At 52.4% G+C, this 26,340-nt stretch overlaps 1 protein-coding gene across 4 annotated transcripts in view; it reads left to right on the forward strand.

The window, feature by feature from the left end:
• Positions 1–24,720, forward strand: part of LOC132359991 (uncharacterized) — a 34,757-nt gene extending 10,037 nt beyond the window's left edge. For 2 of the 4 annotated variants that reach the window (XM_059915003.1, XM_059915002.1), the window contains 3 exons: positions 20–169; positions 9,067–9,139; positions 9,461–15,539. In XM_059915003.1, coding sequence (XP_059770986.1) covers positions 14,394–15,299 — 906 coding nt within the window. In that variant the 5' untranslated portion in view covers positions 20–169; positions 9,067–9,139; positions 9,461–14,393 and the 3' untranslated portion in view covers positions 15,300–15,539. Of the gene's footprint in view, positions 1–19; positions 170–9,066; positions 9,140–9,460; positions 15,540–16,993; positions 19,583–24,357 lie in introns of those variants that run through there. The other 2 variants (XR_009500998.1, XR_009500997.1) reach the window with 2 other exon arrangements.
• The last annotated feature ends 1,620 nt before the right edge of the window (positions 24,721–26,340 follow it).

Consider the following 26,340-nt stretch of genomic DNA (forward strand, 5'->3'; position numbering starts at 1 on the left):
CTTTCTGCCCCTCCCCAAGGTCAGCCCGTCCTCGACACCCTGGCGGCGACAGTCGGCTGAAGAACTGGATGGAAGAGGCAGAAGAGTTGCCCTGGACCAGCGCTCCTTCAGGACGGTCACCTGGCATCTCATGCCCACCTGGTGCCTCGCGACTCCCTCCTGGTTTGGGGTGAGTTTCTTGCTTTTTTGGGACACTACGATTTCATTAGGTTCAGCTCGCATCTCTCGGTTCAAGGATGTACACATTTAACCTGGGAGGGGTCACTTCCAAGGGCAAGTCCTCTTCTACACCAAACATGGGGCTGGGGTTCTGGAAGCTGTCTAGAGCTGAGACCCTTGTGGGCCAGCACGGTAAGTGGGGAGTGTCCCCTTCAGGTCTGGGCCCCTGAGAACCAGCTCGGGCCGGGCACATAGTAGGTCCTCACAAAACTTTACTGAGCATGTTAATGAAATGAATAATGGTGCATTTGCCCTCCTAATCCAGGCTAGTGGGCTGCTTTGGAGATGTGGAAACAGGAATGCTTGTTTGCTCTGTAGCTGGAAAAACATTTCTCCCCACAAGCCATGGTAACGTCAGTCGCTGTGAGAAAGCTGGTTTCTCACACATGAGGCCTTGATAATGTCTTCTAATCAGATAGTGGTTTTCTGAGTGAGTTCTTCCCTTGGCCTCTTCTCCTCACCCCTGAAATTGCAATGAGATGGGAATGTTTTGTTTGTTTAAATAAAATCAGTAATGGTAGAGCAGAAGGAAGCAGGGGATTACAGCCCCACGATTCACTCAGGGACTCCTTATTTGTTTATCTGGGGTTCACTTATTCAAGATGTGTTAATGGAGCCCCGGGAGGCCCAGGGTTGGGACTCTTCTGTGGGTGCCCAAGACCAGCTTTGCCTTAAGGACTAGAGGGTCTAATCCGGTGCCCCGGGAGGTCCCATGCGGTGACGTGGCTTGTGTGGCAGCTAAGCAAGGCGGACAAGGAGAGAGGGGGCTCCGCCGAGGGCACCTTGCTTTCTGGGGTCCGGGCGACGGAGCCCATGGCAGGGCTCACGGAGGGGCCTGGGGGTGTTTTCAGAGCCAGCAGCCCCAGTGGAGTGTAGCTGGCTCTGTGCCCCACATCTGAGACATTTGGGGTAGCTACTGGGGCGCTTAGACGGCCGGGGTGGTCCAGGGGGGAGATAGAAAAGGCCTGGATGATGGGAGGCGAAGTTGACTCAAGTCCCCAGATGTTTATGGAGGCTCCAGTGGGCCCAGCACTGTCCTGGTCCCGATGCCAACACCCCCCCAAAACCACCTTGATGCTCGTACACGGCGTCTGTCTCTGTGACAGGGAAGGTGATGAACGGGGCTCACGTCAGAGCCGGGGGCCCTGCCTCGGGGTGCGCCCGCCTGTGTGTGACCTGCTGCCCAGTGGGCAGAGCGGCTGGACCCCCTGCGCTCCCTGAGGGTCTCCGGTTTCCAGCGCAGCTTCCGTAAGGCTCTTTCGTCAACCAGATTTTGGAGACAGCTCTTCTGTAGCCCTGCCCTTCTCCCCTGAATTGGAAATGGGGTAGGGATGGTATTTTTTAATAACACCCAGCAGCACAGGTAAAGAGGGGTAGAGATATCCAAACCCGGGGGCTGATGCCTTTGTCTGCTTGTTTTCACTCCCCGGAGAGCCCATCAGGCTGCAGAGAGGTGGAGAGGGTGTGCCCAGGTCTAACTCCAGGGAAAGGGGCACCGGGCAGACTCTGCCCCGTGACATTTACTCCGCAGCTGGCATTTGCCATCTGCAAACACAGTGACGTGGAAGAGAGGCCCGGGAGGGGAGCTTTACAAAGGGCAGGATGCGGGCTCTGGGGTGTCATATCCAGAGCTTACCAGAAAGATCCGTGTAGCTCATTGGAAGGAGCCAAATGCCCACGGCTCCTGGACTCTCCCTCAGGGATGTCTCGGGACCCCCTCAAGGTGGGCTGGGCCGACGGGCAGAGTCAAGGTGGAGGCAGGTCCCCAGCCAGTCCCAGACTTTGCCAGCCCCCCGCCCCTCATCCTCCTCAGGATTTGGGGTGGCCTGTGTTTGGGGTGTGTTGTATTTTAGAGACATTTGTGAATGCTCAGTCTCAGGTAAACACATATTCTGGGTTTTGTGTGTTATTACGCAGAAAACAGAGAAAAATAGGTCAAGTTCTCCATTAAAGAAGTTGAAATGTAATATCATCCATCAGCTTCGCAGCCGATCAGCCCAAGAATTGCAGAAAGGCCGTTATCAAGTGTTGAAAGAAATGATCATTTTCAGGAAAATTCTTTTTTGATGGGTTGGCGCATCCCTGAGCCGTAACGGGTGGAATGATACCCTGGCCGGTCAGACAGGCAGAGGACCCTGTCCTCTTGGCACGAGGGGTTCTTTGGCCATTTGTCTTTGTGTTGAGCTGGTCCCCGGGGCCACCTCTAGCTGAATGCTTCCGCGTGGGCAACAGGTATCAGGGAAGAGATTGGTGGTCTTGCCCAAAAGCTGGCCCTCGGGTCCCACCTGCTTCCCCCGAGGTGGATGAGAAAGGGGGCCGAGAGCGTAGCTCAGCCTCTGCGCTCCCGGAAAGGAAGAAAATGCCCCCCTCTCACCCTCCAATTGCCCACCTGCAGGTTGCTTGTGGGGCTGATTGCAGCTTTCAGGGCCCCTGACCTAGTGCCTCCTGACTTGTGATTCAAACCCCAAATGTATTTCCAAGCACATTTCTCTAAATAATGTCAAAAACTGGCAAGACTTAAGGGCAACAGGATGCATGTGTTTCTTATTCATTCATTTACATGAAGGAACTTAAATGTGGGGTTTTTTTTTATGAGCGATCTGACTTCCAGAAAGAAAAAAAAAAAAAAATCACCCGTCTTTAATGAGCTTGCTAATGAATTTTTCCTTGAAAAGAGGAAGGCGGCTTTACACAGAAGGGGGTGTGGAGGGAGACAAATTAAGGCCCCAAAGGGTTAAAGGGCAGTGGACAATGTCCAATCCGGCATTGTCAGCTGAATCAGGAAGGCTCTGGGGCACTGGGAGCATTTTCTTTTCAGAAGACTGACATTGAACAAGTTGCAAATGAGTCCCAAGAACTGGTTCCCTTTTCCTTCTGCGTCTTTGAGCCCCGTCCCCTGTCCTCAAGGAGCTAAGGGTGTTGAGTCCAGCCTGATCTCCCATCCCTGGTTTGAGCAGATGGAAAATTCTGGAAAAGAGTTGTATCTTTCCAAATGAGGCCATCTCAAGCGTGGGGGTCCCCATTTTGAAAGGGAGAGGCCGGTCTGGGTAGGAAAGGAGGGGAGGCTTTTTACTCTGGTGCCCAGTTCCAATGGGCAGTCCCAAGTCCCAGCTGCCTGAGTGTGTCTTCAAGAAGCCAGGCCCTTTCGGGGGGGAGGGGTCTGAAGGAAGGGGTGTTGCAGAGGTAGCCTCTCCTCCCGGGTATGGAGCGAGTCAGTGTTTCGGAGCCAGGAGTGGAGGGGACGAGGGTGCCCTTGGGAATCCACGGGGAGGAGGCTGGCCTCCGACGATATAGCCTCCCAGCCATCCCCACACCCTGCAACGCCAGCGGGAGAGGTCCCGAGTTCACTGGGATCCAGCAGAGGTGGAGGGTCCCCTTCTCTGTGCCCAGGTGAGCACAGAGAAGTGCCCGAGAGGCCCATCTTTGGGATTCCCGCACAGCCCGGAATTCCTAGTGCTTTCCAGATTTTAGACACTTGGTCCCTTATCCCAGTCTTCACTGCGGCCACGCTTCGGGGAACTGACTGAGGGCTTTGGCGGTCCAGAGCAGAGCAGGTGCCGGGTAGCTGAGGCCGGGGTAGGCCCTGACTTGGGGGAAGGGTGTGTGAGAGAGGAATTAATTATGGGGGAGGAGGGTGGTGGAGGGTGTAGTCATGACTCTCTTAATTGCTCTCCAGTTTCTTTGGGCTTCAGAAAAAAATCCAGATGGAGAGTTCTTAAGTCCTCCTTCCTGGGAGTCGGGGGGCCGGGGTAGCGGGGGAGGAAGGCTGCCCACCACCTTTTGCCTGGCGTCTCTTTGCGGAGTGAATAGGGGTCTTTGGCAGGGGCTTAAGGAGGAGACTTAGCCTGGGAGCTCCCAGGGCGGTGCGGATGGAAACAAAGGCCCAGCAGAAAGGAATGTGGGGAGCCCCCCATGGAGAACAGCCACCTGGGGATAATTGGGAGGCTGAGTGCAGATGAGTTTTCCCAGGTTCTGTGAATACATTCTCTCAATAGAAGGTGCCTTTTCTTCCCATGAAAAGAAGGAAACCTCAATTACCTTCCCCTGAAACGGAGGAGTGTGTGTGTTCCCTCTTGGTGGGGGGAGCCGGGGCGCTGCTGAGGGCCCCTCGCCCTTGTGTGTGCGCCCTTGTGTGTGTGTCGGGAGCTCCGAGGCGCGCAGGCGAGAGGTGACACGATGCACGTCTAACCAGCCACCCCGTCGGCGCGACCCTGGACATGGCCGTGCTCCCCCGTTCTAGGGCTTTCTTTTTGCGAGTTTCTCAGGAGGAGGCATCGGGGTAGCTGTGCCTGTAAACAAGAAGCTGATGAAACCAGACCTGATGCCCAAGAGACAGCCAAGGAGACGGAACTCTAGGGTGGAAAGTTGGGGCAGGAGGCCAGTCAGGGGGCCAGAGACTGCACGTCTGTGCTGGTCGTCCGGGACCACGGCTGTGCTGGTCCTTCTGCCTTCCCAGCCCTTTCTCGGTGCTGTCCTGTGGGTGGGGATAGAGGCATTCCTACCGGGTTGAGAAATTGGGGGTTTTGGGGCTCGGAGATCACGGGGCTGGTGTTTGCAGTTAGAAGGGGTAAGGGAGGGGGAGTCGGCAGGGCCCACGGGGTCGGGGGCAGCCCTGAGCAAGGGGACCCTCTGAGGTGGAGGGAAAACAGTTTGCACCACCACTGCCCCAAATTGCCCCGAGGGCTCAGGCCCCTCTGGAGGAACCAGGGGCAAAGTCCCTGCCATGAGGGGAAGGAGTCCTGGGTCTCAGTCTGGGCCAGTATCTTTGTTACTGCTGGCTGCTGGGTCTCAGTTTCCCCATCTGTAAAATGAGGCAGTAGCCTGTCAGTTCTCTGTATTCTCTGAGGCAGAAGAAGCATGGGATGTCAGCGCTAGAAAGGCAAGGGCCCTTTCCCCAGAGGAGGGGAGGGAGGGCCCCAGGTGTCCAGATTGGGCCCCCACTGGCCTCCTGGCTGAGAGCAGGGCACACCCCTGCTACTCAGGCCTTGTCAGTCGGAGGAGAGGGTTCAAATCGGGTGCTTCGGGCACCTGAGAGTCAGGCAGCGGCCCTGAATTGGCTCTCTGGGACCTGGTTCCAGCCTGTGTTCAGCTCACACTGTGGGTGTGACCTTGGCCCCTGTCTCCAGCCCTCTGGGCCTCAGTTTTCCCATCTATGAAATGGGACAGTGCAGGCTCGAGGTCATCTGAGGGTCTTTGGGGCTCTGGATTCCTTCCAGTTGCTCAGTGGTCATCTGTGGGTGGCTTGTTTGCTAGGTCTTTAGAATCAGAGGGCTGGAGATCACTGGTCCTTTGCCTTCCAACCCCTCTCTAGTTTATTATTATTTTTTAAAATTTTTAATTGTTTTTTGGCCGTGCTGAGCGTCATGTGGGATCGTAGTTCCCTGACCAGGGATTGAACCCAGGCCCCCTGCAGTGGAAGGCGGAGTCTTAACCACTGGACCGCCCGGGAAGTCCCACAACCCCCCTCTACTTTAGAGACGAGGAAAAAACCAGAGACCCGAGGGGGCCGGGGTGGCAGGCTGTGGATGCGAAGCCCACCGCCCACGGCCAGGCAGTGGGGGAGCAGTCGTGAGCCAGGCCCCATGGTCAGCTTCTTGTGAACACAGATCTAATAGGACTCACACTCCAAAGCAGCTCCAAGGGGCTGCCTGCGTGCTGCGGTGCAGGGATCGCATTTATGGAACATTCTTCCACACAGGTGGGCTGCCGGCCAGGCCTGGAACACCTTTCTGGGCTGTGTAATGAGCCTGGCCCCGTGGCTGCAGTCCCGGGAGGGCGGGCCTGGCCGCACCATCCCGTGTGGCTCGCCCTGGGCCTTTCGGTGCTCCGGCTCGCTCAGCTGAGAACTTCCTGAAAAAGCCATCAGGGAGGCAAGTTCTGGAAAAGCGATCAGTCGCCGGGCCTGCCCCGGCTGCCCATCTCAGACTCCGTTTTGCAAACATCTCTAGTTGTCTCTTTGTGCTTCAGAGTGCGGTCATAAAGAGCTCACAAAACCCTCGGTCAGGCCTGCACCCGGTGATTACCACGGTGGGCTGCAGCCTTTGTTTTGTGACCTTGGTTGCTACAATACCTGCAAGCTGAAATGAGGAATCGAAAAATTGCCAGCTTCAATTAGACCGGCAGACTGCCTTTCCCAAGGCTTCCTCTGCCACTCTATCCATTAACGGTAAACATACGCCAAATAGGCCTTAATTCTCTCTAATTGCCCACTCCTGAAGCAAAGAGTGAAATTCCAGGAAGAGGCATATGTAAACATCCTCCATAGCCCAGCCAACTGAAATTAGAGGGCTGATGGGGGCCAGCAAGAGAGAGGGGGACATGATTTCAAAAGCTGTCCCAATTACCTCTCCCATTTTCATAAATGAGCCCATAATGTCCAGGGCCCTGGCCTTCGCAAAGGTACAGGAAATTAGCTCTGCAAAGAGCTTGCGTTTGTCGGGGAAAGTTGTAAGAGTGTACTCTTCACGCAACAGGTAGGGAGCGTGAGATCCGAGGCGAGGCTGTTTGTATAAACTGCAGGCTCTATTTCTGGGAATCACCGTTTTATTAGAAATCATCCTTTTCCATCTTTCTCTGCTCTCAACCTCCACAGATGATTTGTACCAAAGACATGCTAGATCAATGAGGCCCCATTTGCCCTCAGAAAAGAGGAACTTTAAACATTTCGAGAGGCAGAGCTAGAATTGTCTAATCCTCTCAAGCCCCAGAGGGTGTTTTCGGTGTAAGGAGCAGTGCTTCCTGCGTGGATTATGAGCGCAGCACACGCAGTCATGAGGTCTTCTTCGATCAGTCGCTTGCGACAATTGTGCCTCTGGACCCTCTAAGGAGGCCTTGTGTTTTCCTTTGATTCCAGACACTGACTCATCTCTGCAGTGTCTCCATCTGTTACGATTTCAGCCTGGCACCGCGGTGCTAATACATCACGGCAAACCCAGGGCTGGGACACGCAGCTCGGAAACCAAGGCACGACTTTGCCGGGGCTGCGTCTTCAAGGAGCAGCCTGGGGTCTGCACGAAAGTTAATTACGGACAATCAGGAACTCTAAGGGTTCCTGGGGCCCCTGGGCAGAAGCAGGAAAAAACCCAGATGCTCTGAGCTGCTTTTGGTTTCCCTGGTCCTATTAAAAGACACCAGAGAGAACCAAACCGGAATGACTCACCAAAGCCCTTTCCCGCGTTTCTTTGTCCCACGGGAACAGGCAGTGGCTGTGGTCTTGCCGCATGTTCAGGGACTGGAGTCCGATTGTCATCTTAGGACCGTGGTGATGATGAGATGGCCACCCCGGGCGCTCACAGGCTCCTGGGGAGGGCTGGAAACTCTCCCGGGGGCGTCCAGCACAACTCGGGCACCCAGAGAGCCCTTAGAAAACCAATCTACCCTCGGGTACCCATGGGCTGATGACTGCTTGATTAACACTGATTTTTTAAAAAGACTTTCTGTTTCTTGGTTATAAAAGCAACCAATTAGGGGAAAACAGTGTTTGGGAAGCTCAAGGCCAGGGAAGGAATTCTTACAGGGATTGGAAGCAAGAGGTGAGCCCTCTGTGCCCAGCCAGGTCTTGGGCACCCCAGTGAGTGAACCACTGAGAATAGGGGGGGCAATGGCAGCCGGGGTGGGGGGTGTACCCAAATGGCTTAAGTCAGGGCACGGGGGTTGGAGAGGGTCTCTTCCTTCCTCGGGGTTCCTTGGAGGACCATGGGGCACTCCTTTTTCATTCTTCTTTCTCTCTAGGTTTTATTATTCTCGCCCCAGTCTTTGGCTTCCCCCCTCACCTTACAGAGCTGTTCAAACCTCAGCCGTCACAGACCATCTGTCAACCACACCTGCCCACCTTCACTAGAGCCTACTGAATGTATGTTCAAAATCAAGTCCCTCAAAATATTTTTAAAAAATGAACAGCCTCTTTTTTTTTTCTTCTTCTGAGCAGTTTTAGATTTACAGAAAAAGTGAGTGGCAAGTACAGAGAAGTCCCATACCCCGCCCCCCCTCCCATTTCCCCTGATGTTAACATCTGGCATTAATGTGGCACATTTGTTACCACTGAGGAGCCGACCTTGATAATACAGTTATTCACTGAAGTTCATGGTTTATATCCTTCGGGGTCACTCTTTGTGTCCTACAGTCTGTGGGTTTTGACAGGTATATAATGACATGTGCCTATCATTATTCAATGCTTTTTAAAAAAACTTTAAGGCAAATACTTGAAGTCCAAGACTTGATGTAACCGGTCAGGGCTTTTATATGGTGCTGATGAAAATTTGTATGTAATTGTTAAAGTGAAGATGTCTGTCCAGGCAGCATCATTCTTCATCTTCCATCCCACGGTTTTAGGACACACTGCCCATTCAAGACTCCACAACCCTGGTGTGGTCCACAGCCCACTTCCCTAGTCTCATCCAGGGCCAGGCGCCCAGCTGACCGCACTCCCATCATGCCTGAGCACATGCTAACGCTGGCTTGGCTGTGCCCCGCAGTGCCCTTCCCTCATGGTGGAATGCCCTGCCGGGAAGCCTTCTACCCAGCCTTTGGGTGTGTCCAGCTCCGCTCTCACTCATGAAATGGCCCTGAGCCTTTGGGTTCCATAAAAGGGCACTTAGCATCATGGGTGGCACCAACCAACCCAAGGGCTCTTGGGTTGAGAGCCGTGTCCACACCGCCACACCCGCCCCATCGGCTTCAAATACCCCCGGAAGTTGTGGTGGGGAGCTTGGCGGGTGAGAGAGTGAGCCAGTGCAATGAAAAGCAAAATGCTTGGTTTTACCAATTCCACACTTGCTAGAAGCTGGGGCGTCCCTGCTTCTGTCGGGCGAGATTCTATTTCAGTGACCCAGTGCTTTCTCCTTCCAGCTGAAGCTGTCTCGAATCCTCTGTGGGACATGACCGTGGACATGCCACCCCATTACCCTCCAGCTCCGAAATCGTAAGTTGCTGGGCCGTGGGGAGCACCTCTGTGGTTGATCACCAAGGGGGGCCGGCTGCCACCCAGAGCAGCCTCATGGGAGGGACTGGTGGGCACTGGTCCGCTCACGGGGAGAGGGGTGCCCAGTGAGCCCAGTTGAGCGTGGACCTGGGGGGCTTGTGTTCGGAGGCAGGACCCCCCAGCCTCCTCGTGTCGTCTCTGTGGCAAAAGAATTCTATAGGCGGCTTCAAGTGCCGGACCCCCAAAGAATTTTTCCTCTTTCTCTCCTCTAAATGAATGGCCCTTTCAGTGCTGAGTCTCCCTTTGGCTCTTGTGCCGCAGGGCAGACTAGGATGGCCTAGCTGGGGGGCCCTTCAAAGGGCCAAGGAGAAAACGCGGGCCAAGAGACCAGCCTCTCAAACGGGCTTCGAGCTCCAATGACCTTCGCTTACCTTCCCCCCCTTGAAATGTCTGGAAAGCGGAATGGACAGATTTTCTGTCTTCAAAGTTTCCGGCTAAACCTCTTCAAGTTCTTTATTGTTTGGGACTGAGACACTCAGCAATGGTAATGGGTAGTTCCTTTTGTATTTGCCTTGAAAGGCCAAAATATTTTTATATGGCTACAGACAAAGCCGTCTGTTTTAAGATGAACTCTATGTCCGTCGTTTCCCACCGGGGAGATCGTGTATACCGTGTGTGTCTCTGTGCACTCTCGGGTCTTGAAACAGGTTTCTCACGGGGATGGCCATTCACAGGGGTCCACGGGGAAGCACCTGCCCCGCCAAGGGGGCCTGGGGACTCTGACCCTCGTCTGTGTAGGATGTGAGCCCCGGGGAGTGGGGGGTGTTCTGGCTGCACTAACATGTACTCTGCCTGTGCCTGCATCTGCCATGCATATGTGTCAAGGACTGTGGGTTGTGCGCACCTTGGTGGTTAACTTGGTGGGAAGAAGCTGGAAGGTCATAGATACTGTGAATGTTCTATTGTTCTGGTTGGGAGGTCATTTTGCTGGGCTCTGTTACCTGGTCCAAATAAGTGAATGGATGAATAAATGAATGAAGGCATGAAAGAGTGAAGAAACTAATAAATAGGTAAGGAAGTGTACCCTGAAGGAGATCCAGTTTGACGCACAGGAGATCAATAGATAAGTCAATAAAGCATTGAATCAGTATATAAATCGGGCCACACAGGAACCAATGTCAGGTCATCGTGGACTAAGGAACACGTGCAATTCAAGTATATAGCACCTAAAGTTTGCCCATAAAAGAATAAAACCTAGATGAAAGAATGAATAAGAAGTCGAGATGCATAAACCAGTGGTGAGGGTGAGATTATGCGGCCCATCAAAGTGAAAAGATGCAAGAGAAAGGGCACAAATGATTGAAAGGAAGAAGAAAAATGGAAAGACGCAAAATAATTAATAAGAAGGAAGATAACTTTTAAAATTAGGGGGTGAGAAAATATATAAGGAGGACTATGTCAGGTTATTATAAGCCAAGCATTAGGATTAGTCCAACTACATGCTCCAGACATAGAAAAAAAGATAAACAACAGAGGAAGAGTTCAAAAGATAGTTAAAACCGAAAAAGGACCCAGGGGACCAGAGATGAGAGTTAACTTTAACCAAATTTTTCTAACTCTGGGCACACATAAATAAATAAACACTGAAATGAAAGAAAGCAAAAAAAAAAAAAAAAAAAAAAAAAAGGAAAGGATGGGATGAATGAATGAGCAGTGGACATCTGTGGACCCACATGGGAGCATGGCAGGAGGGGTTTTGAGTCCTCCAGTCCTGGGACCTGAGGTCTGTTCCATGAAAGGATTAGAAAAGAGAGAGAATAAAATAAAACATCTAAATAAAAATCAAGAAATATGGAAGAAAAAGTAACAAGTGTTCAGTCCAGGAATACATTAGTGGGTGAATAAATAAACATATAAAAGACGGCAGTGCTAGGAGTTGAGTAATAGACTGTCATGAATCAAGGGTTATGGTTAGTCCAATTCTAAAAGCCACAGTACTATCAAAAAATAATAAGTATCTCCATAAACAAGTGAATGAGTATCTAAAGAAGCAAAGACATGATGGCGTGAGGCGGGGAGGGGCCATGGCCACAGGCACTCCTGAGGGGCCTGTTGGAAGGTTGTAATTAATCCCCCCCACTGTCTGGGCACCAAAGATCCAGGAGAATGAAAGAAGACAGATGAGAAAAAGTGAGAAGGGAGGAGATTTGGAAAGCTGCAACAAAAGAGAGAAAGAAAGAGTTAAGAGGTGATAAATGGGTATATTCTTGGAAGAGGGTTAGGCTAGGAGTGATAATAAGGGGCCAGCCCAAACAGTAGATCACAATGGGTCAAAATCTGGGCACCCATTCCATTAGTAGAGGAGTATATACCTAATAAGAAGAAAAGAACAGCAGGAAGGAAGAATGGTGTGAATGAAGGAAGGAAGGAAGGAAGGAATGAGACATGGAGCTGCAGGGCCCCAGGATGCCGTTTGCAGGTAACATTAGGATTCATCAGTTCGTGGCACCTGAGCTCCGAAGAATGAAAGAATGCAAGAAAGAAAGAGTGAGAGAGTGAAAGAGAGAAACAGTGAAAATGGGAGAGGAATGACAAATCAGAGATCAAATTAGAAATGAAAAAGGAAAAAAGGAGAAAGGTAATATATTAACAGACAGATAGATAAATACATATATAGGAGAGAGCAGTTCTAGGAATAAGAATGAGAGGGGGGCCTGAACCAAGCACAGTGATGAATTCACATCTGGGCTTCTGAGATGGGCCGCCACCCACCCAACCAAGAGGCAGTTCAAAGCTGAAATACATAAGGGAGGACCTCAGTGAGGCCAGGGAGGGGAGGGCCCACTGCTTGTAGATTATCATGTATCCAATTAGGTGCCCCTGCCAGCTAGAAGTGTAAAAACAATCATCAAAAAGAAAGAAAACCTGAATGGATGCATGAATGCATGAATGAAAGAGTGAATGAGAAAAAAGATTTGCAGTGACCAAGGAGGCTGGTCTTGCAGGGGGTGTTAGGATTCATCCAGTCCCTGGTGCCTGAGCTCCAAGAGAAGGAAAGGCAGTAAAAAAAAAAAAAAGGCTGAAAGACTGGTAGAAAAAAACAATTGAGATTGGAGAAAAAAATAAAACAATTTAAAAAAAGGAGTAAAGAAGGTAATAAATAAGTCATACAGTGAAGTCTGTGAGAAGGGACTGGTTTAGCACAGACCATCCACATGAATTCAAATCTCTGGCCCCGAAGTTGATAAATAATAAAAACAATCGCATAAGTAAATGCCTGAAGGAATAAATTCACACATTCCATGAGAATGTGAGAAAAAGTTTGAAAAATTGTAGGAGGGACTGGGAGAAAGAAAGATGTAGGAAAAGAAAAGAAAATAGACCTATGGAAGAAGAGGCACTTCCTGGATAAGTACTTACATATAATAAACAAATATTATTCATTAAATACAATCACTAGTAAGAGCTGAGGTTCATCGTAAAGAAAGAATAAGTAGAGGGATGGCTGTGTGAACAAATGAATGAGAAAGATGATTTTGATTAATTCACGTCTGCACCCGAGGCTCACGAGAATAAAAGAATGCAAAAAAGAGAGCGGTGAAGGAGGGGCGTAGACAATTATGACAGGATGGATATTAGCAATAAAAACATATTGAAGGAATAAATCAATACGTACATAAATCTACGAGAGAGAGGGCCATGTTAGAACAAAAAAACGAGAAGGCACCGCGAGCCAGGAATTATGACTGATTCAAAACTGGGCTCTTGAGATAGTTAAATAAATCCTCAACCAAATCACCAGTATGAGGAATTAACAAACAAAAGCGAGCCCCACATGGACCGGTGCTGGGAAGGCTCCGGGAACCACAGATTATGGTTAATCCAATTCTGTGCACCTGAGGTCCATAAATAAAAGAATAAATATTGAAATAAAAGAGTGACAGAAAGAATGAATGGACCCATGAACAACTGAATTAGAAATGGAAATGCCTGGAACGGCCAGGAGCGTGTCGCCCATGGGATTGTCACTCATCTCACTCTGGACACCTGAGGTTCCTAAGAGTGAAAAGATGCAAGAAAAAAAAAAAAAAAACACCATCAGGGAGTCGAAGAAAGAGGTGAGGGAAGGCAAAGTGAAACTAAGTGAAAGAGAAAGGCGGGGTGGGGGAGGGACTAATAAAAAGCTAATGAAGACGTGGGTGTGTCTGGGAGAAGGATGTGTTAGGATTAGGGATGAGGTCATCAATCCTAATGATGGATGAGATCATCCAATCCCCTTTTCTAGGGCAAGGGAGGATGGAGAGATTAGAAAAATAAGAAGTGAAAAAAGGAGAAAGGAAGGATGATAAACCCACAACCAAGGTGATAAATGGTTAGTTAAGAGAGGTTGTCTTAACAGGGATTATAATTAGTTTACATACGTACTCCTTAAATAGATAAATACATCACACCTTTCCAAGAGTAAATGAAAAATAGAGGAAATACCCGACCCAAAGACAAGGCTGCATCTTCCAGCCTTTTATCATCTTTATGTAATAAAATATATGCAATTGAGGTCCATAAATAAAAGAATAAATAGCAAAGTGTAAAAGGCGACTAAAGGCAGGGAAGAAAGATAGCAAAGGCAAATAAACACATGGGCCAATGATGGTTATTTTGCACATGGAGTTTTGACTAATACAATTATTTCCCAGGAGACTGATAAGTAAAAGAATACCCAAAATAAGAAAGAAAGGAAGGGCAAATACATTAGTGCGTCAATGAATGAATGAGTGAATGAATGAGAGGTGGTGCTGCCTGGACCAGGGACAGTAGGATGTCGCACGCGGGAGCCTGATTCGTCATCCTTCTGTGCACCTGAGTTTGTAAGAATGAAGGAACGGAAGGAAGAGTGAGAGAGAGGGAGAAATACGAAAGAAAGGAATAAGGAATAAAAATAATGTATAAACGAATAAATAGGAGAAGGGAGAGCTTCACGAACGAGGGGCTATGATTAATTGAAAGTCATGCTATTGAAGTCGGTAAATAAAGGCGTCAAATCTAAATGAATGAACGAATGAGTGACTGGAAGAAATGGATGAATGACAGGAAGGAAGTGAGGGAGAGAGGAAGGAAGGAAGGAGGGAAGGAGGGAAAGAAGGAAAAAGGAAGGAAGAGATAGTAGGCAGAGAGGGAGGGAGGACTCTTCCAGTTTGGGGTCCCTGGGTTCCCGCCAGCTGAAGGGAGTGGGTACCAGGGAGGGGTGGCTCTTGGCATGTTGTGTGCTTGTTACCTGCACTTTCTTGGCGGGGAGGAGGTGGCCCAGGAGGACCCTTGCCTTGGAGCGCCACTGTCACACCCTGGCTGTGGGGGCCATCTCACTTCATTGCTCTCATTCTCAGTTTCCCCATCTGTAAACTCGGAATGGCATCCGCTGCCCGCTTGGATGGATCGTGGGGCAAATGCTGTCCTGCGTGTTGGCAGTGCCCCGTCTAGAGCCCTGGAGAGGCGGAAGGGCTCAGGCCCCGGGCCCTGCCGAAGGTTGTGGGAACTGGGCGTGGGTCACCTGCGAGGGAGGCTTTTCCCGCCAGGGGGCAGCAGAGGGTCAGGGAGCAGGAGGCCCTGGGGGCTGTGTGGGCCCCGCCTGCTGCGCTGCCCTGGGAGGGGCGCCACTCACATCCAGGGCCTGTGCAGGTGGCTTGGGAAGCGGCCAGTAGGGGCCAGATCACCAGAAATCGTGTTCCCGCAACTTTCCGAAATGTGCCCGGGAGCCCTCCAGCCCCCAGGGTCTTCTACGGGGTGGGCTGCCTTCCCTTCTCAAGTCAGGGGGTCCCGGGGCAGGTGCCTCTCAGCCCGGGGTTTGCAGAAGTGGTCCCAGGATCCCGGGCCCCTCGCCCTGGCCTCCCCAGAGCCCGTTTCAAGGCCTTGCTGTCTTCTCGACTGTTTTCCGATGTACTCTCTGTATTTCGGCAGAAAGCGCGTTTGCACTGTGTTGTTGAACTTGTCCTCTCCCCTCCTGACCTGCCTTCCCCCGCACCCCCCCCCGCCCCCCCGCCGGGGTTGGGGGCTGTTTGTACTGGCGCTTCCGACCCCAGGGACGCCCTGGTTCTGTGCAGTCTCCTTTCTCTGTACCGGACAGGATTTGTGCACTTGTGTGTTGTGTGCCTGTGTTTGTCTCTAAAAATGAGGACCAGAGTCCCTCTGGACTTCTTGATTCCTATCTGGGACATTAAAAAAAAAAATTGGATGCCTAAAGAGTGCCCTGAGCAGGAGGAGCCCGCTTGGCGGGACCCAGGATTCGAGGCTGGGAGAGCGGGGCGCCCAGGGGCGTCGGGTGCAGCTGGGGCTAGTGTTCCGCCTGGTGGGCGGGAGGTGAGGGGATGGTTCGTGGCAGGGGGGTTACACTCCAGTCGGAGCAGCTTTGGACCCCAGGTGGGGACAGGGAGTGGCCGGCCACAGGCTTGGGGCGGGGCGTAGCTCTACTCCAGGCCGGTGATGATGCAGGTGCGCTGTGAGGGCAGCGAGCTGGAGGCGCAGGAATCAAAGCTGCAGGCTTCGCGGACAGGATGTGGGGAGGGAGGGAGGGGGACCGGGGGCAGCCTCCATGCTTAGAAGGCGGGCCCTGAATGGATGCAGACGGCATCTAGAAGATGGAGGACACGGAATCACGTGTCAGGAGCCCCCCTTCCCTGCCTCCAGTGCCACGTGTCTGGGCCACGTGAGCAGGGCCTCGTGGGCCTGAGGTGGCGCTGGGGCTTCAGGGCTCTGCACACTTATTAACCCTGAAGACACCTGCTCAGAGAGGGTCTCCAGAGAGCCCCCCAAACAGCCCAGGTGTCATCGTGTGGACCGGAGTGGGAGTGGGAGGGGCTTGGGGCAGGGAGAGCCTGGGAGAGTCTTTCTGAAGAAACCTTGTGTGGTTTTAAAAGTCAGCTGAGGGTCAAGAAGACTTAGAAAATATTGGGGAGAAGTGGGGGGCCACGGCCATGTGCACAGAGGAAATAGGGACAAGAGCAAACCTCTCGGGGAGCCTTCTCCCCAGGTCCGAGGGGCTGTCGAGGGGTCACATGGATGGAAATGGGCTGGTGGGAGAATGCCCAGGGGGGAGGGTGGGTTGGGATTGGATGAGTTCTGTCTGTTTAGGAATGTTGAGGGCCTGAGGGTCATCGGGTCAGAGCTCTTAAGAGTTTGGGATCCAGCATTCTAAGGGTCTCCAGTTCTGAGATGCTGAATTTCAGGACAGGGTTCCGAGGGCTGTAGAGCCGGGGGTGGAATTTCCACATGGGCCCCCATCCGGTTCTGTCCATGCCCGATCCATGAGGTCCAAGATGGGATCTCAGCACTCCTCTCTGATCAGGGCTTATCTCAAGTGTGTGTTTCTTCTTCTCACTTTTTTAAAAAAAGACAAATTTTGTCTGTTGACTTTGACCTTTGCATGCACCCCTTGCACAAATCCTTCCCCTGGTGACACCAGGAGCTACAAGTCTCCTTGGATTTCTGTACAACTCCCAACTCCCTCCTCAGGAAGCTTGGCCTCGGGGCTGGCCTTCCAGAGGGTGGAGGACGGAGGCTGGGCCTCTGGGGCAGATGGGCCAAGGGCTCCCTTGTGATCCTAATGTAAATGGTGTGGATAGCACATGACCTAGAGCAGAAGATCACCCATCATTCGACATGTCACCCATCTTTATTTCTTCCCTTCAAATTCCTGTTTATGAGCACACTTTTTTAAAATGGACATCTAATTTTTTTAAATGAGCGTTCATTTTTTAAGCCTAATTGCCATTCTTCACCACATACACTTTTTTTTTTTCTTTTTTTTACATCTTGCCTTTTCCACTTAATATTCCGTCGTCAACATTTTTCTTTCTTCCATAGACTTCATCACGTCACTGGCTGCCTTGTGTCTCATTGAGCGGCTATGTCAATCATTCACCACATCAACCTGCTGTTGTTACTATTGCTATGCATAATTCCTCTTTTTTTTTAATGTTACAAATTATGCCACAGCTAATGGCTTAGAACATCCACTTTTTTTTTTTTTTTTTCATTCTTACGAATTATTTTCCCACACCTAGAAATGATCGTTGTTTCGTGGTATGTCAGTTTCTCCTGCTAGGCTGTGAGCCCCTTAAGGGCAAGAAGCTTGTTGAATTGATCTTTGTATCTCTAATGCCTGAAATGTTGTCGATGCTAAATGTTAGACGAGAGGATGGAAGGATGGATGAAGATGTGAGTGAGTGGTTGGTTGGCTGAGGAGGAGAGGATGGAAGGATGGATGGAGATGTGAGTGAGCAGGTCAGTGGTTGGCTGAGGAGGAGAGGATGGAAGGATGGATTATGATGTGAGTGAGTGGGTCAGTGGTTGGTTGGCTGTTAGAGGAGAGGATGGAAGGATGGATGAAGATGTGAGGGAGCAGGTCAGTGGTTGGCTGAGGAGAGGATTGAGGATGGATGATGATGGGAGTGAGTGCGTGGTTGGTTGGCTGTTAGAGGAGAGAAGGGAAGGATGGGTGAATAAAAGGATTGGTGAATGAACAAATGAACTTCTTAGGGTTGAGTTTCTTGAATGAAGGGCCAGGAATTTTTGTATGAATATTGACTAATAGCAGAAGGCTTACAGCATTTTATAATGTCCAGCGATGTATTAGCATTTTGTTATGATATTGCTAGTTTATCTCTGTTAAAAAGTGTTTTTCTGTCATTTTAACTTGCATTGCTTTGATTACTAATGACGGTTGAACATTTTCACATGTGTTTGTTAAAAAATTGCATTTTATCTTCTGTGAACTGTTTGTCCAAGTCCACCGGGTCATGGCTTTGTAATGAGACTGTGAAGGATGGAACGAGTGTCCTCAGGACGTAGTGAGCCCTTCCTCACCGGAGGCATTCGAGGGGCAGGCCAGGCAGATACGCGGTGAGGGTGGCTTTAAGGAGATTCAATCAGTGGGAGTGGGGTTGGCCTAGATGACCCTTCATTTGACCTTAGGATTTTTTCTTCTTCCTGGGAAATGGGCATCTTCCCTTTGTCAGCCCAGCAGTATCTAAGGCACATCCCCCTGGTGGGCTTGTGCATTAGTGATTGACAAACTCTAACCTCACCCTCTATAACTCTTGTGGGGCAGGACTATCTCTTTGATCCTCCAGGGTCCAGACAACTGTGCTACCATCTTGTAGAGTTAAGTGGTGGACTTCCCACCCGCCCCCCTTCCCCATTTCACCTTGAGGAGGACGAGCCCCTGCACCTCCATTTGCCACCTCTCAGCGCAATCAGCTGAGGCGATCAGCTGCCGTGTACGTTCCAGGGGTCCTGTGAGCAAACGTCCCCTAGGCCTGCGTGTTGGTCTTCGGGGTTTAATTGATTAAGGGGACATGTCGGATCAGGTCTGATAGTGAATCCTCCTTCAGAAATGGGACAGTTCAATTCCGTGAGCCAAGGAGCAGAATGGACCCCATGTTCTCCTCGGGCTTCCCCTCATGGTCCACCCCAAGGCTAGCCGGGGCTCAAAGGTCACTGTGGCCATTCGGGGAGGGCACGTGACCCAAGGAGGGCTTGCCCCTGCTTTCCAGAACACCCTCTGCTCTCAGCCGAGGGCCGCATCTTCCCACTGACCCTCTACTATAGCACCGAGTGCTGTTTGCCTGCATCGGAATTTCTCACCCACATGTTTGCCCCAGCATCGAAGCTTGGGAGGCCAGCGATGATTCCCAACGTTATTTTGATCCATCCATCCATCCATGCATTTGGCCTACGTCTCTTGACCTGGTGCTTTGGCCTTTCCCTTTCCTGAAAGCAAACCTTTTCCTCTTGGGCAGGCTGTGTAGTGCCATGGGCTGTGGTTATGAAGTGAACGCCCTTATTTGTGGCTTCTTCCTCCGGGGTCACTGCTCTGAGCACGTCCCAGCTGGATGTCATCTGCCACCGTCACCCACACGGCTTCCTTCCCCATGGCGCTTTCCCATGCATCACACACCGTGAGGGAACCAGGGCCAGGGTCCGAGAGCGGCCCCCCTCCCCCGCCCGTGAGCGGAGATGTCCCCCCCAGGCCACCCTGCCTGGTGCATGGTCCCTGCCATGAGCTTTGCCCTCAGCCTTTCAGCTTCCTCCCACCAGATGGCAGTGGTTGTAACTCATCCCTTCATTCTTTCATCCCTTCATTCGTTCACTCAGTCCCCAAACATTTGAAAAGATCCGCCGGTGCTATACTAGAGCTGGCTCACGGGACGCATTCCGACCATCCCCTTTCGAAGGAAAAGATGGGCATGTTTGCCAGGGGCCATGTTTGTGTGTCAGTAACAAGGCGGGACCCTTGATTTAGCTCCCACCCCTAGACCCGAGTTCTGCGGAAAGTTTGACAGCCCTCTCTGACTTTGTTCCTCCCCAAACTAAGTTGATTAGTAATCAGCAAACCGTGTTCCTTGGTGCTCAGAAATCATAGCCCGTAGCCTCAAGAGGCCAGAATGAGAGCTGGGGGGGGTGGGGTGGGGTGGGGTCTGAAACGAAAGGCTGATTCTGGCCGTGAGCAGGCTTTCAAGTCATTAGAACACCCTGATCTTGCACAAAGGGGAACTTAGAGTCATTCCTGCCCCTTTGAGATTTGCTATTTCTGGGGTCTATTTAGAAAAAATTGGGGAAGATGATTGCTTGCTTGGATGGCAAGGATCGTGCCCCATGCGGGGTCTGCACAGAACAATCTACTGGCACAACAGGGCATCCGAGGCACACAGCGCTTGGCGAACCCTGGATGCAGGTCCCAGGGCCAGGTGGCATCCACCACCGCGCCCCCATCTCCAGCTTAGCTCACTGCTACCTGCTTGGGACAAGGCGTAGATCTAGGGGCTCTACTGAGAATTCTGTATTTGATTTATTGCCTTGGACAGTGGGGGTGGTCGACAAAGCCAGGACCCTGGAGCTGGACAAACGTGTGGTTTAAACTGACGGTGACAGCTTGAGTCTGTCTCCTGGGGAGATCATGGCACCCACCTCGCAGGGCTGTTGTGAGGATTGATGTAACTAGGATTTGGAACTGTGATTCTGAAAGGGTGTGCGCGTGCCCCCAGGGGTGGGCTGGGGGCGGGATGACAGGCCGGGAGGGGCAGCCTGATTTGGGCAGGTTAGTGGGAAATCTTTTTGTCAAACACGCAGTGGGTATTGTGGGAACGAATGCTAAATTTGTATGGCGTTCGAAGGTTAGGTAGTTGTAATTTTGGCAGGAACCTTCATGCTGGGTAATGACGACCCCTTTGGGCAATGCCCTGGACCCCCTGGGGTACACGTTCACACCTGTCTCCGGAATCGGAATCGGTTGGAAGGCCCCATCTGTGTCTTGCCTACCGCTGTGTCTGGCCTGTGGGCGGCACTTATCCTTCACGAGAGACCCCTCCCAGCAGTGTCCTCCCCCCAAAATATTAGGCACCAGCTGTCAAAGACACTACACCTCTCCCCACTAATGTTCCCTCTCCCCATTCACAACATTTGGGCTCAAATGTCAGCAGCCTGGGTGCCTAACACAGTACCAGGCCAGTGGTAGGGGGGTCACCTTCCATTTCCGTTGAAAGGATGGATAGGTAGATGGTCAAATAACAAAATTGTAACCCATGCAAGCGACGGTTGTTTATAACCTTTACTAAGAGATTGTATTTTGTTCCTAATTAACCTGTTAACAGTTGTTGTATCTTATGGACTTTTGTATGATGTGTGTTGTTCGAAAACCAGGACTCTTGCTTCGGGTGTCACTTGATGGAACTTTCGCTGTCCGATTAATGAGTCAGTGTTTTGTATTAGAAATGAGAATCCGGGGGGCGCTTAACTAACTGTGTGGTGTTGGGCAAGTCACTCCTCCTTCCTCTCTGACCCTCGGTCTCCTTTCCTCTAAGCTGTGGGTCACCAGAAAGCTTACCTCACAGGGTTGTTGTGAGGGCCCAGGGCTGCTAATGAAATGCTGGCTGTCACTGAGAATGGTTGCGTGTTGGGGGCTGTCTGGAAGGGAACAGGGAAGCCTTTCCTAGTTCCAAGTGAATAAAAAGTCAGCCTTGACCTTATGCTAAGATTGTTATTTCCAACAGTCAGTGGGATGTGTAAGGCAGAGGCCCAGCAGTCTGCAAGCGTTTAGCGATGTGGGCCCAGGGTAAATATTGGTTTGGTTAATGAGTGATGGCTTTTTCCCTTCCTCGGAGCCTCCCTTCCTCTCCCCTCGCATCCTGGGCTGCTGCTTGTTGCGTGCAGGGTGACTGCTTTGGGTTTGTCCTACCTGTCGCTGCCTGGCCTGTGGAGGGGCTTCTGCAGACGTCTGTGGGTGCCCCGGGGTGTTTCTTAGGGAGGAAGGCAGGGGGACAGTTTCGAGAGAGCCCGAGCAGGGTTTCTGGGTAACATCTTTAGGGACTAAAACACCTTCTTCTGCCTTTTAAGGGAAAGGCCAGTGCTCCTAATTTCCTCCACCCGCTTCCTTCTTTCCCTGACTGTAAGGTAAACAAATGAGTCTTCAGCCCCCTCCATGGGCCTGGAACCAAACTTGGGGCTGTTCCACGCCCACAAGCTCCCTGCTTGATTGGCATGTGGGCCCATTTTACAGATGAGGAAGTTGAGAATCAGGGACAGCGGAGTGTCAGAGCCAGGACTGAACAGTCTGCCGTGAAAAGCCAGGGGGCACTCTTTCCACTTGGCCAAACAAGCCCTCCCAGTTACCGTGGCCAGCCTCTGCCAGCCCAAGTGTGCCCCAGTGTGTCTCTGTCCCCACCACACACCTAGCAGTGCTCCCGTGGAGGTCACGCTCTCCAGAGCTCAGTGGGACCTGGAAACTTGGCCGAATTAGATACTGCCCTGCTCTGGAGGAAGTCCCAGGAGACACCCCTGCAGGGGTCATTTTGGATCAGGGGTCTCCACGTGACCACGGAATTCCTTTCCTGGCCCTTGTCTCACGTGTGTGGGACATCAGAGTTCTGCTAGAACATCCCAGATTCCATTCCAGGTGGGCTTGAGCTGGGGATCTCGTTGAGTCCCTCCCTCCTGATCCCTCCCTCTGTGGAAGCCTCACCACCCTCCTGGTTCGGCCTCTGCCTTTCACAGCTGCAGTGGGCTGTGTCTGCACCATGGCCACCCCATGTCCCTGAGAATGTGTCTGAAGCTCCCGAGGGGCGGGCCCCACGCTAGGAACAGGTTGATAGGGTCCCCCTCCCGGTAGACTGTGGGTCTGTGTGTGGGTGTCTGCTCCCTGATGGACCTCGGTCCTGTGTGACCCAGGGGGAGGGACTTTCTCAGGTGCCTGGTGTTTTCAGGGCCTCGTCCTCTTGAGGGGGGCAGGCCTGGGTCCCCGCCTCTGGAGGGCAGGTAGAAAGTCGAAGCTCAGTGAGGTCGTGCCTAAGCAGCTATTAGACCCCCTCCCTGACTCTGAGACCTATGCTTCTCTGACCCTCACAGCCCTGCTCTCTACACTAGTAGGTGCCTAATAGGTGCTCGCTGACTGATAAGGCAGGGTTTTAGTGGATGTGAAAAGCTGAATTGACTGTTGGCTGATGTACATGTTGAATCTGCATGCGTTTCTGTAAGAGAAAAAGGTGTGTTTTCTTGGCAAAGACTCTTCAGGGCAAATCCTGAGGGTCTTTGTCTGCGCTGGGGGCTCACCCCAGGGGGTGCAGCCCAGAGGGCGGCCGCCGGACGGACCCTCCTGATGGAAATAGCTGTCTTCTGAACATTGTTGGAAATATTTATATCTAGAATAAAACTTTATTTGGGCTAAAATGTACTCCTATGTGTAGTGGTCCAAGTGATTTTTTTTTTTATTAAGTATAGTCGATTTACAATACTGTGTTCATTTCTTCTGTACAGCAAAGTAACTCACTTATACATATATATACTCTTTTTCATATTGTTTTCCATTATGGTTTGTCACAGGATATTGACTGTAGTTCCCTGTGCTATATGCAGTAGGTGGTCCAAGTGATTTTGATGACGTGGCATTTGGCAATTCCCAAGTGGCAGAGGTGCCCTGGTCCCGCCCACGCCCTCTCTGGGCCTCAGGAGGCCTTGCCCTTGGGGAGGGGAGGTCTTTTACCTGAAAAGTCTTTGTCCTCACTATTGGTGACAATCAGCATTAACCTGTAAGGCACATGCCCAGTCTGGGATGCAGCCCTGGTCAGCCAGCAAATGAGGGGGGGATCGGACCCCAGACCTTGATTTCTTTCTTCTCCTCTCGCCCTCCTCCCCACCCCCTCAAGCTGAGGGGGTGGGGCACTTACCCATTTGAGTTCTGGTTCTGGCATCACCATTTGCCAGCGTAGTGGCCTTGGGAGGGTTACTTGGACCACCCTGAGCCTTGGTTTTCACCCCTGTAGAATGGGTACATAATGACAGTGTCCGCTCCGGGGTTGCTGGCCTAGTGCCTTGCTGCACTCCATATATACTGGCTCTGAGATCAAGGTCTGGGGCTCGAAGCCACCTAAGCACCTTTATGTGTATGTGGCCTGGATGAGTTTGCTCACCTGTAATTTGGAAATAGTCACATCTACCTGGCGTGGTTATTGTCGGATTCAATGAGATTGTTCATGTGAAAATAAATGCTTTGTTACCCGGCCTCCCAGTTGGGGCTGGCCACAGCACCCTGCAGCCTGTGGGCCCTGGTCACGGAAGCCCTGGGCTTTCTGGAACTGCCAAAGGGGGGCTGCAGGGCGGAGTGGAGGGCGTCAGGGGAGCACCCGGCCAGCTTTGGAGGGACAGCGAGGGAAGAAAGGGTTTGCTTTTCAATACAGAGATGTAGCAGGTTCAGAGGGGAGGGGATTGAGGTCCAAGTGGGCAGGATCAGGGAGAATTTTTAGAAAGAGGAGGAAGCTGATAGTTTAGAAAACGCCCAAGTTTAATTGGCAACAAGTTGGACAGGAGAGCTGGGGTGGTTTTTAGCAAGGCCAAGCGTTCTAGATTTGGGTGAGTGAGGTGAGGACCATCAGAGGTTCCTGGTGCAGGAGGGTGTGATGCTTCTGGAAATCTCTGCAGGAGGAGGAGACCGGGTGTGGGATGCCAGTGTTCAGGGGCGCCAGGTGGAGGGCAGGGGCTAGTGGCTGGGTGCTCACCTCGCCCCCATGGCTGCTGGGGGCCAGGGCCCTCTCCCCACGTGGTCCAGGCCCCCGAGCGACCCGTCTCCTAACTCTCTCTCTGCTCCTTGCCTCCCACGTGCCTGTGTGCATGAGAACTCTTGTCCGCCAGTGAGCCCAGGAGCGGGTGGCCTTCATCAGCACCTGTGTCTCTCTCAGCCTCCACAGCCACGGGGAGACCTGCACGCACGCGTTCCCATGGGACAGGCCGGACCCAAAGACTCTGGACCCGGGCCACTCCCCTGCATGGAGGGGCGTGTCCTCCCCGCCTCCCCGCCCTCTGACTGATGGACTTCACTGATCTGAGTGTCAGACACGCGGGCTGGACCCCTCCCCACCCCTCATGAACCCTGAGACTTGGGGGAGCGCCGAGCCTCGCTGTCCGCACCTGTGAAATGGGATCGCACACCTACCTCACAGGGCTGTTGTGAGGAGCATGTGACGCGGTCGGAAAGTGCCCTCCCGGGGGCTTGGCACACCCCGTTGTGCTCTCAATAAATGTGTTTCTTGCCTTAACAAAAACAGTGATGGATGTGCTACTAATCTGAGGAGGGGTGAATGTCGGGATGCTGTCTGGCTGGGGGCTTCTCCTCCTCTCGGGCCCGTCTGATGGGAGGGGCAGGGGAGCCAGCTCCGGTCCCAGGAAGCCACCTGTCTGTCCCCTACCCACTGGATACTCGAGGGTGATGGGATGCCCAGGAGCAAAGCTGGCCTGGGGGGATCCTGAGACGGATGCATGTTTGGATGAACTAACCCGGGCAGGTCCCCCTTCTTCTAATGGTTTTAGGAAGCCAGGTTTCTTTCCAGAAAGGAATATAGACAGGAGGTGGAAGAAGTCTGAGCTGGTCCCTGGAGCCCCGGAGGGGCCGCCCCCAGGGCTGCGACTCTTCCCCCGGCCCCCGCTCCTCACATATTCCCAGGGCCCTGGTGGGGGGCCTGGGAGAGCAGTCATCCTGCTTAAACTAATGGGGAGCGGACGGCTGAGCTTGTTCCGGTCCAGGCTGGCTGCGACCCGGGCCAACACTCATTCCACGAGCTGGCTACTGAGCAGGCCCTGAGGCACCGCAGAGGCAGAGCCCGAGATGCAGCCCCTGCTCCACTGGCAGGGGCGCCCAGCTCAGGAAGCTCAGGCTGTTGGCCAGCAGTGTGTGGCTGGGGCCGAATGGGGACAGAGGGGAGCAAGGGCGAGGGGAGCTTCGGACTCGAGTCCACGAGGAGTCCTGGGGTCAGCACGCCTGGCTTTGCTGGAACAGATGAGCTGGACACGCAACCAGTGGGAAAGAGAGGCTGACCGCTGCCACTGCCACCGCCAATGCCATTGTCAACGCCAAAGCCGTGACAACCACCACCACCACTACGGCCATCTCCTCCTCCTCTTTCTCCTTCCCCATCTCTCCTTCCTCTTCTTCTACCTTCTTCCTCCTCCCTCCTCCTCTTCCTCCCTCCTCCCCTCCACTCCCCACAGGGAGGTGCCTCAAGGGAACTACGGCAAGTCCAGCCATGATTGCACGGGGCTGAGCATGGCTCCTTTGCAGAGAGAAAGAACCACCTCGGGGACCATGGCCACATCTCAGCCAAGGAGACTTGACCCCAGTCCCTGATCAAGATGGAGACATGGATGGTGCTGAGTGAGGGTCCAGGCAGCACTGAGATGAGAAGAAGACAGCTTCCAGTGTGCTCAACTGGATGAGTCCACGGCCAGCCAAGGGGCAGCCGAGAGTCCAGGAGAGTCCTGCGTCAGGGCCCCCAGCCTCTGATGAAGCTTGTGCATCCAAATGAAAGTCCCCTTGATGTTCCAGAGCTGAGACCCCAGCTCTAGCCTCTGATGAAGCTCAGATGCCCATGATGAGGGGCCCCCTTGATGTTCCAGAGCTGAGACCCCCAGCTCCAGCCTCCAGTGAACCTCGGGCATCCGGAGGGAGGGCCCCTGTTATGTTCCAGAGCTGAGACCCCAGCTCCAGCCTCTGATGAAGCTCAGATGCCCATGATGAGGGGCCCCACTGATGTTGCAGAACTGAGACTCCAGCTCTGGCCTCCAGTGAACCTTGGGCCTCCAAAATGAGGGCCCCCTTGATATTTCAGAACTGAGACCCTAGCTGCAGCCTCTGATGAAGCTCAGACGTGCAGAACTGCTGAGAAAGC

This window comes from Balaenoptera ricei, chromosome 2 (genome assembly GCF_028023285.1).
Source record: "Balaenoptera ricei isolate mBalRic1 chromosome 2, mBalRic1.hap2, whole genome shotgun sequence".
Classification (NCBI taxonomy): Eukaryota; Metazoa; Chordata; class Mammalia; order Artiodactyla; family Balaenopteridae; genus Balaenoptera; species Balaenoptera ricei.